Below are 13,038 nucleotides of genomic sequence, written 5' to 3' on the forward strand. Positions count from 1 at the left end.
GGGCAGGCGCAGGGGAGGGAGGCGGTGCAGTTGGAGCATGCGCAGGGCGGCGGGGGAGGCCGCGGACAGCCGTGTGGGGCGCGGTGCGCTCCCTCGTCCTCGTCCCTCGGGGAGGCTGGGTTCACCCACCCGGCGGCGAATTCCCGTCAGGAAGGTGGCTGGGGGCTTTGGATTTTTTTACCTCTGATAGAGTATTAAGAGTTTACTGCAGTCGTGGCTCAGAGCCCGCCATTGGCTCAGCAGGCCCGGCCCGGCCTCGGCAGCGGCCACAGAGCAGCTCTGTGGAAGAGGCGTTTGTGACGCCCTGAAGCCCTGGCAGCGCTTGGAGCGTTGGTTCGGTACTTGCCCATGGGCTGCCTGCTCAGGGGCAGGATGCTGAAATCTGGGGCTTCCACCCAGGTATTTGTGCGTGGCGTAACCCCCGCTGGATCCTGAAGCAATCCCAGGGCTGGGTTGAGCTGCTGGGGGGTTCTGCTGGGCACGGCTGGGGGGTCTGGCTCAGCACGGCCTGTCTGCACGGCCGGGGACAGCCTCTCGGTGACCATAACTAGCGACAAGGCACTGGCTGTTACAGTATGACTAGGATTTTAAAGAGAAATGTAGCTGAAGGTGAATTTTAGTAAGGCTGGGTAGATGTTGTAATAGATTTTTTACTTTGCCTCGGTACTGTGCATCTGTGCATACTTCTTAGTATCAGTGCTATTGTAGTACCCCTTTACAATACCATATTGACGTTGCTTCATGAATGACTTTGTTGTTCAAGGCACCATGGCATTACTGTATAAGTTTATAGTGCATTGTGGAGCATTTGATTTGGAAAATGGAAGCCCATCCTGGTATGAGAAGGAGTAGATTCATCAAACCATCTAAAAGTAGGAGAGGAGTCATTTCCAGTGGGCAGTTCATACACCTATTGCTGGGACTGGATGGGTCTCAACCCGTGTTTTGCTCTTTACTACAGGGAAAGTCTGACAAAGTCTAGATGCTTGGTTTTTAAATGTTTGCGTTTACACAGATGAATGCTGTAGTTGGATGTACTCACCAGTCACTGATTATTAATGCCCATTACTGCAGAATTCCATCAAACTGTTTTTCACATGCTACAGCCCAACAAGGAATGCATAGAGCAGCTCATGCAAATGTACTTACATTGATGTTTTATCAGACAAATACTGAAGTAAACTCTATGACAAGTATGAAGAGCTGTGTAGGATGCAAGTACAGACATTGTAGCATATCACAAAACGGTGACTTCCCCAATGTTTTTTGGTTTGCCATTACCTGACTACTGCATAGGGTCTGTTTCTTGAGTGATAGTGAAATTAGAATGATGAATCCATCAGGGAAACAAACAGATCCTTAAGACGTATGCCAAGAAAGAATATGTGTGACTGATTGGTTTTTTCCTAGAAGGCATCTTCAGGTTTTTTTCTTTGTTCATCTTCTTTATCCTTGGTGAATGTCAGCAGCAGGAAGCTTCTTTGGAGACAATAAAGGAGAGTACTCATCAAAACTTTGCAAGACAAATTAGGTTCTAAGTTTTGCTACATCTTCTCCCCTCAAAGGATTTGAGATGGTAAAGGGATAAGTCAATACTGTGCTTGAAACACTGTGTAGTTAATTGAAAAGGAACTAAATAAATGTTTCAAAATCTGACATTTTAAGACAGATGGGCTTCTTTCTAGTCCATCTAATCAGTGATTGGATCACAGAAAAGACTTAGTGGGTGCACACAGGAAATTCTTGGCAAGGTTGAAATAGAGACTCCTTATCAAGTACATTGAAATTCAGTTAATTGCAATTAGGAAATAATACATACCCGTTTTAGGCAAGAAAAGTATTCTTCCATTAGTTTTCCGTGTTGGTTTCTCTCTCAAATCTAGAGAAACTGCAGTGACTGAATGTATCAGTTCTGATAACCATTAGACAGTTGATAATGAAAAACTTGAAGGCTGAAAGACTTTTGAAAGAAAATGAAAAGGGAAAAGCCTAAATCCTAGGAAGATTAGAACTGATCAGCTGAAGTTTCAGCTTTCAACCATGGTTGTTATATAGCACTCTCTTGACCTCATTTTACTGTCAAAGAGAACTCAGTAATTGGCACTCAAATGAAATGTCGTCGTTCCCTATTGACTATAAAAACTGCAGTACTTTGGCATTTTATTTTTATGATGATATAACCTTTCAGTGTATTCCACATATTAACGGAATCTTAGGCTTGTCTTACAAATGTACCTAGGTTATTTTAATCATTTATCTTTCCTCTATATTCTGTGTTTGAGTCTCCGGATAATGTCATCAAAGTGAATGTGACCAGGTATTAAGTACATAGTTGCATGTGAGGCGGGAGGCGCTGACATATGAGACCTGGAGCTAATTGTATGGTCTGTGGCAATTTATCCTTTCAACCAGAGGGAGAAGTTGGACATCTTACAGAAAACGTGGGAAGTGAATATTTACGAGGTGCTTCAGAAGCCTCTGCCCTTACGTGTTGAAAAAGTAAGCAGTTTGGCTGAAAACCACTTGTGTAACCAGCCGTGTTTTACTGAGCTCTGCCCTGCTAGTGCACATGTTAGTGAACTGTATCTAGTGTCAGTTTTGTGTTGGATTTGTAGGAATATTGTCCTTCTCTCCACTCTTACCTCCTCCTACTCTGGCAACAACACACCAAAATGAAAAGCAGACTTTGCATAAATCTCCAAAGCATTTCACTGGAAGTCTAAAAACGTTTATCTGAGGTAGGCAGAAAACACACACAAGAAAGTAATAATCTCAATAGGGTTTTCTAAAATCAAGCAGCTTTGTCACAAGATCCTGATTAATCTACTTTGTAGGGGATTTTGGAAATTCCTTTATTATACTAGAAATTAACAGGCTTTAGGATGAACAGCGAAACAAAGTCAGTTGCATCTGTTCTTTAAGCTGCCATTTAGTGTAATATTGATTTGTTTTAAAATAGTGATCCAGATCCAACTGTACATGGTCAAACACCCAAAATAAAAGAGTTGGAAGATTGCTGGGTATACAAAAAAATGTATGCATTCACAAAGAAGGAGACTCAGAAAAGGCACCTAAATAAAACAGGAAATTACATATTTTAACCATTTAAAACATTTGTCACACTTAATTTCCAATTCATGAATACTGGTGAATAAATATTTGAATTATTATGAATTACTCATAATACATAGTAAATGCATACTTGAACTCAAATACATACTGCAATTTATAAAGTGAATAAATGCAATTTAAAATGAATGCAAATTTTTATAAATAGAGGTGTGTTTTGTGCAGAACTAAAATTCTGTAGTCTGTAGGACAATGTTTTTTTAAGGTGAAAGTATATAGTGAGTGCTGCAGTGATTTACAGAAGATGGAGAAATTGTCTTATGGTTAAAAGCTGCTCTGGAACCGTGGATTCTATCACTGACCATGCTGTGCAGTTTCTGTGTAGTGATGGAAACCCACCTTAACCAAGTCATGGGAAAAATTAAGAAATAAAGAGCCTGTGCTCATGCCTCTTTTAACTAAAGGTCTTTTTACATGATGGCGTATTACATAAACCTAATTTTTCAGCTGAATTTATTTTGTACTTGAGTGAAAATCCTCTTGTTCAGAACTGATCTGTGTCTTTCAAGCTGGGCCCTGTAAAAGCCGTCAGTTTTATTCTCTTCATTGCTGTGCTTTGACCTTTGGGACAAAACTGGTTCCCCAATGACACAAAAAGAACTTTGCAGCTACTGGTTGGGACACTTAACAACCTTACCCTCAAGGTATAATGCTGAGCTTCTTTTTCAGTAAATACATTTTTCTCGAGGCAGAAGTCTGTGGTGATGGTATATCCATGTATGATTGAAGTAACTTTTCCATATTCTGACATAAAATATACCACAGATTGTTAAATACATAGAAAAATCAGTGGCTGCACCTTAAAAGGCACACACCAAATCAGTGGGAACTTTCAGCCTTCACCCTTCTGTCCCATGGCCCCCAGACAGACAATGGAAACAATGATACAGCCCTTTCCCCTCATAGCAGGGATTCTGAATTCATAGTCTGAATTCATTAGTGAATTCCTGCTTAGGAAGTGCATGGGTACTACTATAATGATGAATCCTCAAGAAAAACTGGGTATAAACTGGTAATTTTCTTTCTAGGGCAGCGTTTAATGAGCGAAGTATAAACAAGCTCCAGCATACCCAGTGACTGGCAACTAATGACTGAGTCACTGTCAGTAACATAAGGAGGGCTGATTTCTTGATTCATGCTGCCCTACCCTGATGAGGAGGTCACATTGACTGATCTCGTGCAGTTGTTTCTGAAGACATACATTAAAAAAAATTGAAATCTGTTGATGAAAATCAGCTGAGAAATGAGCATTTACTGTCTATTACTTGTTGTGCCATTTTCTTTAAAATACCTCCAGACCTTAGTAATTTCTGAAATACATATTAAACCAACATGTACATGATTTGCCAGTGTTTCTTGAAGTATTTGGTTAATCATCTTCACACAGGAGACATCAAGACCCAAAGTATGCTCTCTTTTCTGAATGATTAAGCCAGACTTCCCATAACATTTCACTGGCAGGTAGGGCCATGACAGTCTGCTGACAACAAAGGGAAATACGTATCATCCAGCCTGTGTGGAAAAAAAAAAACCCCAGAAAAAAATGGAAGAAGGAAAAAGTCATGATCCTAAAGATGTGACAAAAAAGGGAAAATCCAAGATGCAACTCAAAAGAAATATAGGTTACATTGATGGGGTAAGTTTTATTATAGGAACAATTGTCGGGGCAGGGATCTTTGTTTCTCCCACTGGGGTGTTAAAGCATTCCTTACTCAATGTTGGTATTGCACTAACGATCTGGACTGCATCTGGGCTGGTTTCTCTAATGGGTTCTCTCTGCTATGCTGAGCTGGGTACTGCTCTGCCCTTTTCTGGAGGAGAATACAGCCATATTAAAAGAGGTCTTGGATCCCTACCTGCTTTTGTGTTTATCTGGACATCAACAGTTACCAAGCCAGCGTCAAATGCTGCTCGAGCCTTGCTGTTTGCTGAATATGCCACCCAGCCTTTCTACGGCATTTGCCCTGCACCAGAAGTGGTGAAGAAGTGCTTGGCCTTGGCCGTTCTCTGGTCCCTGGGGATTTTGAATGGCCGCAGTGTTAAAATGGCTGCATGGGTGCAGACAGTTTTCACTCTGCTGAAGATGATGGCCTTGTCTGTAATTGCTGTCGGTGGCATAGTGCTCCTTGTTGGAGGGAGAAGGGAGAGTCTGGCCAGGTTTGAGGACGCATTCAGCTCAGAGATCCCCAGCGCATCACAGGTTGCCGAAGCCTTCTTCCAAGGACTATACGCTTACGGTGGCTGGTGGTCCCTCAATTATATGGCAGGTATCGCACTCATTTTCTTTAGATTTTTTTCTTAAGTTGCCATTCTTAAATTCCTCAGCTCACCTTGGTAGAACTTGTCTCTCCTTCACGGCTAGAGAGTTTCTGACATTTTACATGAGTCCTGTATTTGTTGGGGCTGTTAGAAGAGGTGGTGTTCCTCTCTAGGGAAGTTTCTTGCTTCTTGTGTAGTCTCCAGAATCAGACTGACATTTCCAGTGGAGTACAAGTGAAATCAAAATGGTTTGTTTAAAATCTTGTGCATAAACAGATTTTTTTCGTACCTTAAAAAGCTGCATTTTGTCTTTCTCAGTGTCAGTGCGAGTGCATTTTTAGAAAAGGATTAAGATATCCATGCCAAATTATGTGCACAGTAAAGACCAAATCAAAGAAAGGTAATTGATTAATTTGTATTTAAATACCTTCTCTGAGGTTATGCAGCTGACTTGTACGTGGACAAATTAATTTTGAATTGTGTTGAAATAGAGTAATTTTATGGGATATGTAAAATGGTTAGTAGTCACTTCCTTGGGAAAATAAGAGTTTTACACAGAAGGCGAAGGAGAATCTAAGGAAACTGGTATAAATCGTTTTGTATAATTTCTACTCAATTTTAAACATCAAAACCTTTTTGATTATCTGTTTACTTACCCTGTTCTGTATCTGATGACACGTTAAAGTAATAAATAGAACAGTTTTCATGAAAGCTGCAAAGATAATGTTCCTAATGTTAGTTATGCATGTCAAGTTAAATAAATAGTGTTTTATAGTATCATCAGATTTATAGAATTAAGTTATAAGCAAGTGGGTATTGCTTTTATATCTTTAACCCCATTTATCCATTGACCTCTATCACATGTAAAACATTAAATAAACTGAATGTGTGAAATGTATAACAAAGTTCAATGGTGAGCACAGTGTGAAACTTTGGTTAATGTTTAAAACAATGAGTGTTATTATTACAATCCAGCTATTACAGCATTAACAGTATGTTGCAGTAGAAAAGTTGATACAAGTCAGCAAAGTATATTTTTAAAATCTTAGTATTTCCTTAAAGGCAAGCATTTAGCTTTGCAAGCCTGAGAAAATACATAATCTGGGTAAAATATTACTTTGTTTTCTGATTAGTTAGCAGTAGTAATAAATACCACACACTGGGCAGCACAGCTGTTTAGACAGATGCAACTATGCAGTAGTCCCCTTCTGAACTGAATTGCCTGTTCTTCAACCATAACTTCATTCCCATGAGCTTCAGCTAAAGCATCAGGTGCCAGCTGGACAGCAGGACTGTAGCGAACAGCAAGATGAATGGAAAGATAAATTTAAATTGGCAGGTTTGGTGATTGTCTTCTTCTGGGCTCAAAATTACCAAGTGTATTTCCTACATTTGAAATAAATCCCAATTTCTCCTATAGTCTGTATCTGAATTCTGCTGTTGCGCTCATTGTCCCTCTGGCTCTGTGCACTGCAGCCGGTGCTGGGGCAGGCTCAAAGCTGGTGTTCTGGGTGGGAGACAGAAATTATATTTGAGGGAGGAGAGGGGGTTTTGTGTCCTAAAAAGAGCTTAAGTAAGCTGCACATTTGACTTTCCACTTCTTCCCCCTTGTGAGTTATTTGTTGGTAATACTCAGGAAGTCTTCTGTAAATGCTGAGGGAAGCAGGAAGAGGAGAGGGAGCAAAAGGGAGAGGATGGAGTGAAAGAGATGAATAAGATTCTTTTTGACTGAGATGAGGATGAATTATTAGAGTTCTGGAAACCAGCTCCATCTTTTGCTGGGACTGTCACATGGTCAGGAATGCATGCCAGTGCCTCAGTTGTTCAGCTGCAAAATTTGGAGTTTTTTCTTATTTGGTGAGAATAGTTTTAAGCTAAGATGCCAGGCTTAGCATGAAACATTTTTCCTCCACCAGTGTTGCCTTGGAAAAGATAATCAACAGCAGAATCCAGCTGGGAATGGCCTCTTAAAGCTGCTGCATTGCATATATTGTCAGTAGCTTCAGTCTCTCCTGTTACCTTTTCTCTAGTTCCTGATACAGGAACAAAGAAAAGGGTTTTGTGCGGGAATAGGAAAATACACTCAAAAAGTTCCAGATCAGGACTCATGAGGTGATACAACAATAAATAATCTGACTTTAGAGTCTCACGTTTAAGCTAGTGATTTTATGGCTACTTGAACATTTCTTACCAAATCAGTTTTTAATGTAAGTCAAATAATTGTTAAATCAAAGATACCAGTCCTTTTGTGGGTTTTTTTAATCATCCATCCCTCCTTTCAAGATAGTTAAAAAATAGCTAAATAAGAAAACTCTTTGAGAACCTCTGCAGGACCTCACAAGCAATGTAGCTCAGCAGCTGTGATTAGGGATTGGAGCAGGGCTTTGGTATTGGTCTCATGAATCTGTGCATATTCACTACTGAAACACACTTGCAGAAGATACACTGCTTGTTTTATTACTCTTTTTAAATTGTACTTTTCAGAGGAGATGAAAAACCCTAGCAGGAATATCCCCTTAACTGTGATGACCGCTGTTCCTGCAGTAATTGTTTTTTATTTACTGGTGAACATCTCATATCTGACTGTCCTCACACCTAAGGAAATTGTCTCTTCAGGTATGGATTACTTTTTTTAATTAAAAACGTGTTGTCCATTAGCATACCCATCTGATGTCAATTTACTGGGTTACTTCTGCTCATCTTACTTCACAGTCCAGAAGTTTGAGCTTCATTCTAAGTTTTAACAGAGAATTCTTCTGTACTTTTACTGTATGACACAAGTTGGACCGAATAAAGAAAGATGTTATTAGGCTTATACTTGCACTGTCTAAAAAGAAATCAGAACTGTGTTAAACCCTGGAAAATCAGATGAAGATCAAGTCTCTGCTGAGTATAGAGAAGACCTTTGTTTTCTTGTAGTTTTAATCCTCTCTCCTCCTTCCTTCCCTACCTCATGGTGTCTCAGGCTAAAGCCATTACTGTTTAGGAGGTGGACAAGTAGTGTGATAAGTAATATCAAAGAGACCGTGGGCACAATAACGTAGCCATTTTGCGTGTGTGTAATTTATAATAAATACTGTGATTCCTTAGAAAAGCCTGTACAAAAGTCCAGTTTATGTAAAGCCTCTCTCAGATCCTGTACTAATAAACTCTCTGTGAAAAGGTCTGAGAGTAGCTGCATATGTCCTTGATTGTCCAAACAGCACCTTTTAAACACCACGCTAATGAGACTGAGCTGTCAGACCTTGCCTCCAGGAGTGGCAAAAACCAGATCCCCTGGGAAAACATCTCAATAACATAAATGGGAGTGGTGTAGCTGTCACTCAGCAGCCTCGTATTATCACTCAGCCATTGTCAGGCTACTTGTTGGGAGAGATGGATACATTTGCCTATCCATCCTACAGTGAAAGAGGCAGAGCATCCATGCATATCAGCTGCCCAGCTGACCAGCTCCAGACATACCGGGACAGTTGTGCTTATCTATATCAGATGAGGAGGTGGCCTTAACATTATAACACTTCTTTCAAACATTGCTATGAGTTGCTGTGGTTCTTGTTCCTTCACTACAATTTTTTTGGGTGTGTGTTTCCCCCATCTCTAGAAGCTTCCTATGCTGTGCAGGTCACTGCAGGACCTGTGTTCCTCAAGGCAGTTGGTTATAGACCCACTAAATACTATTCCTTGCCACAATATGGGCTATAGCTAATTTTTAAACAATATTGAACATCTGTCATTCAGAAATTATCTTTCACATTTCCTAGTTCCACCCAAAGCAAAACCTCATATTAATAATATGCTTGCTGATCCGTCTCTGCACATGCATGTGCTTGTGTTGGCAGTTTCCTAACAATAGATCATGTCACCACTGTGGTCATGCTGGGGACTTCATTTTCTTTGCCCTCATGGCCTTGCCCATGTATGTATTGTTTGTGATGCATGGTGAGGTGCAGCTTGCTCCCGCTGGGCAGTCCATTACCGTGGTATTTGCCCCAGCAGGTTTACCTGGCTTGCTCTGGCAGGCACCAGTCCTTCTTGCTGTCATCCCTGCATCCCCTGGAAAGTTTTAGCTCCTTTATTAGTAGGATTAGATTAGACATATTTGACTACTCTAAGAAAAACCAGGCATTGCTGGTAAATAATAGGTGTTATACTTTAAGTTTTGTTTCTGTCGAGTCTACAAATAATTCAGAACATGGTACCTACCCTGCACTAATGCTTTGCTTTCTTGCAGTTGCTGTGGCAGTCACTTGGGCTGATCGAGTGATCCCCTCTGTTGCCTGGATCATTCCTCTCTCTGTTGCTGTCTCAATATTTGGTGCCCTCAACAGCAGCATGTTCACACTAGGTCGATTAAGCTATGCTGGAAGTCAGTCAGGACATTTACCTGTTTTAATGTCCATGCTTAACGTCCACTCCTGTACTCCAGCACCAGCCATGATTTTTTCAACCACCATTGCATCCATTTTTATCATCCCTTCTGACCTTATTATGTTAACAAATTACTTTGGATTTCTGCCTGGCTTATGACTGGGATTTGACTTGTGCAAGCCTGATTGTACTTCGATACCGGGAACCTCATCTACATCGCCCATACAAAGTAAATGGAAAAAGTTACAAAATATATTTACAGATTTTTTGAGTCATGGGTAACGTGCAAAAGTTACAGAACAAGTGCAAGTCAGAAGTGGATAGTCACTACAAAAATACAAACGATCACAGTGTTTTAGAGCCTTACTTAAAAACTTTGCTTTACTGTAGAGGGAAAAGAAATGAGCAGATGGTCTCTGACCCAGAGACCTTGCACTTGAAAGCTAAGAGTTGGATATATGCAGAATGGGGGGATATGTGCAAGCAACATTGAAACTGTACTAGTGCGGAGCAGTAGCCAGAACGATATGGGATCCAGACTGGGCTATTTATGGCTAATTAAACCTTGATCTGCTCCACTCTTTCCTGATGCCACACAGACATTAAGGATAGGTTTAATTTCCTCTCAGTCCAGCTGTTAGAAAGATGTGGTAGAAGTGTATGCTTGTTGTGAAGGCTTTCTTTTAGGCACCCAACCCTGAAAATCTTTTAGGAGCCCGTAATATCATATGTGGATAAATGGTTTTCAAGGTACTGCCTATCTCACCCTCCTAACGATAGAAGGAGCCTGAACAAGTGTTTTAGAAAAGATGCCTATCTTGTAGGCAGTTTGAGGTCAGATGAATCTTTTCCTAGATGAGATTGCAGCATAGGATAACTGGTACTCTGGTGTGGCAAAGAACACATTATTACTGTTATGAATGAGGCATAAAATCACAGGTTGGTCAGTTTTATTTCCTAAAACCATTTTTTTTTTCTTTCTCTTGCAGGTGTTTCTACCAGTTCCGTTTGTGATGGTGGCAATGTCTGTCTTCTTAAGTTTTAGCTCCCATAAGTCTGGTCTCCAAATATGCAATACGTTTATGCTTTCCTGTTTATGCTGGGAAGTCTTATTGTTTATCTGCCTTTCATACATTTTAAATTACATTTTTCATTTCTTGATAAAATTACTTGCCACTTACAGCTCCTATTGGAAGTCTCCCCTGCTGATGGGTCTGCTGAGGGCAAATGTGAGTAATGGCAAGTGTTTAATCCCAGTATAACTGAGAGCTTACAGAGGATTTTGTTTAACTGAGATTGTAGAAGATAGAAGGTAGATGGTAGGTGTGATATACAGATGTACGTGTGTGTGCACGTATGTATGTATATGTATATAGATGAATATACATATATTGCATACGTGTATACATGCATACATGTATATGCATATGCACTTACATGTATATATACAGCAGGTATATGTGTAAGTATATGCATTTTTATCGATAGACATTAGCATAATGAGTTAATATGCATATATTTTTATGTGTCTGCGTGTATATCTACATGTACGTAGATGTGTATGCACACTTATTTAATAGGTGCAAAGAATCTCTTTTAAACTGATAAAATCTGTAGAGTTCTGTTCTCTCCCTTACTACTGAAGACAGAGTTGCACATGTTGCATATATTCTTGCGATAATAGAAATATGACTAAATTACAGCACAAATTATCAATATTATCATCTAGTAAATGCGTAAGTACATACTAAATAGCACTATTATATAAATATACTTTTGGATTCCAAATGAAATTGTCTGGATTTTTTTTAGTTCATAGTAGCTCATTTATTAGCACTTCTGTTTTTGAAGGCTTTTTACTTCTGTTCATCTGCTACCTTTTTTTGTCTGAATTTATTTTTAATAAAAACCTTTGAAGAACATAATAAAATTGACTGAGACCTTTTTTTAATCTCTAGCAAACTGTACATGGTGCATCTTAGCTATTTTAGACCATGACATACAAATTCAGGGTGAAATGTTATAAAACATCAAATAAGGCAATAAGAATTACTTATCCAATTCATCACAGCGATAAAACTAAAGATATGTGGATTGTTTACATCTTAACATTAATATTGCCTTATTCCTTGGTTTCCTTTCAGTGCTATTGAGTAATAAGAGCCTTTTAGGCCCCTCCCCTCCATTTTAATTTTATTTATGAAAGCAGGGTAAATAATTTTTTTTTTTAATTTTGATATTTGCACCATACAAAGTTCACTGAGTATTTAAACTTAGAAACAAAGAACCAGTACACAAGAAACATCACATATTTAGGTGATTAATCTATTAATACATGCTTATCTACTAAAGCTCAGCAATACAACCAGTAGATGGCTCCAGACTAGCATCTCTCTTAAACCATAATATTCTGGGTTGCTGGATGTATTGGGGAGAGAAATAGTTTTACAGAGCATTGTATTGTAACACCTACAGTAGAATGAAAAAATTCTTGCCGGAAGATTCAATTCCCTGATAATATCAAAAATGTAGACATCAGAGTGATAGAGACTTTATACATAGCTATCCAAAGTGTGGGGTACCCATTAAGAATGCTGAGAACCAACTGAAGGTTTAAGAGGATTTGATTTTGCACTGGAACAAGCCCCTGAATGAAAACAAGTACATGAAGAAGGTGTCTTTTCTCACAGCTGATAATGTATACAAAATGAAAATTTGAAATAAAAATTAGATCTTTTAAAATGCCGTAGGAGGAAAAGTCCATGCTATTGAGGAGTGAAGTGAATACAGCTGAGCTGGAGAGTGGATCCTGCTGAAAGCAAGGCAGGAATCAATGTTTAATTTCACTTAATATTGCTATCGGAAAAAAACATTTCTCTTGCTATTTAAATTAAAAAAAAAAAATCACAAGACTTGTCAACATTTTATAGGAGTAATATTTTAAGAACTGAATTCTAGTGCTCATTAAATGGAAGGAAAGATTTTACTATGACTAAAGCACCAATCAGGGATTTGTAAATGCAGGTATGGTGCCTGGCAGTGCTAGAGATTTTCACCTGATCTTGATCGAGTCAGTTATTTAAACCCATGTTTTAACATGCAAATAAAAATGAAAGTTATAAAAAAAAAAGTGTATGGGACAGTAATATTGTGTTATAGACTATATGGTTAGAAAAAGCAGACATCAGGGCGATGTTGCTCAACTGGATGTGTAATTCCTATGTAATTTTGTGTCAGTATCTCTATTGAGCTTGTTTATACACCTGAATTCCATAAGGGGCT

General features: G+C 39.2%; 1 protein-coding gene across 1 annotated transcript; it reads left to right on the plus strand.

Annotated features, from left to right (window-relative positions):
• Positions 1-57: 57 nt before the first annotated feature.
• Positions 58-11,625, plus strand: SLC7A13 (solute carrier family 7 member 13). Its single transcript, XM_030507628.1, is given in 7 exon segments — positions 58-5,396; positions 7,873-8,004; positions 9,620-9,898; positions 9,901-9,920; positions 9,923-9,985; positions 10,746-10,802; positions 10,805-11,625. Coding segments are annotated over 7 exon segments (1,464 nt in total). The 5' UTR covers positions 58-4,672; the 3' UTR covers positions 10,994-11,625.
• Positions 11,626-13,038: the final 1,413 nt, after the last annotated feature.

Source organism: Strigops habroptila, chromosome 1 (genome assembly GCF_004027225.2).
Source record: "Strigops habroptila isolate Jane chromosome 1, bStrHab1.2.pri, whole genome shotgun sequence".
In the NCBI taxonomy this organism is placed as follows: domain Eukaryota; kingdom Metazoa; phylum Chordata; class Aves; order Psittaciformes; family Psittacidae; genus Strigops; species Strigops habroptila.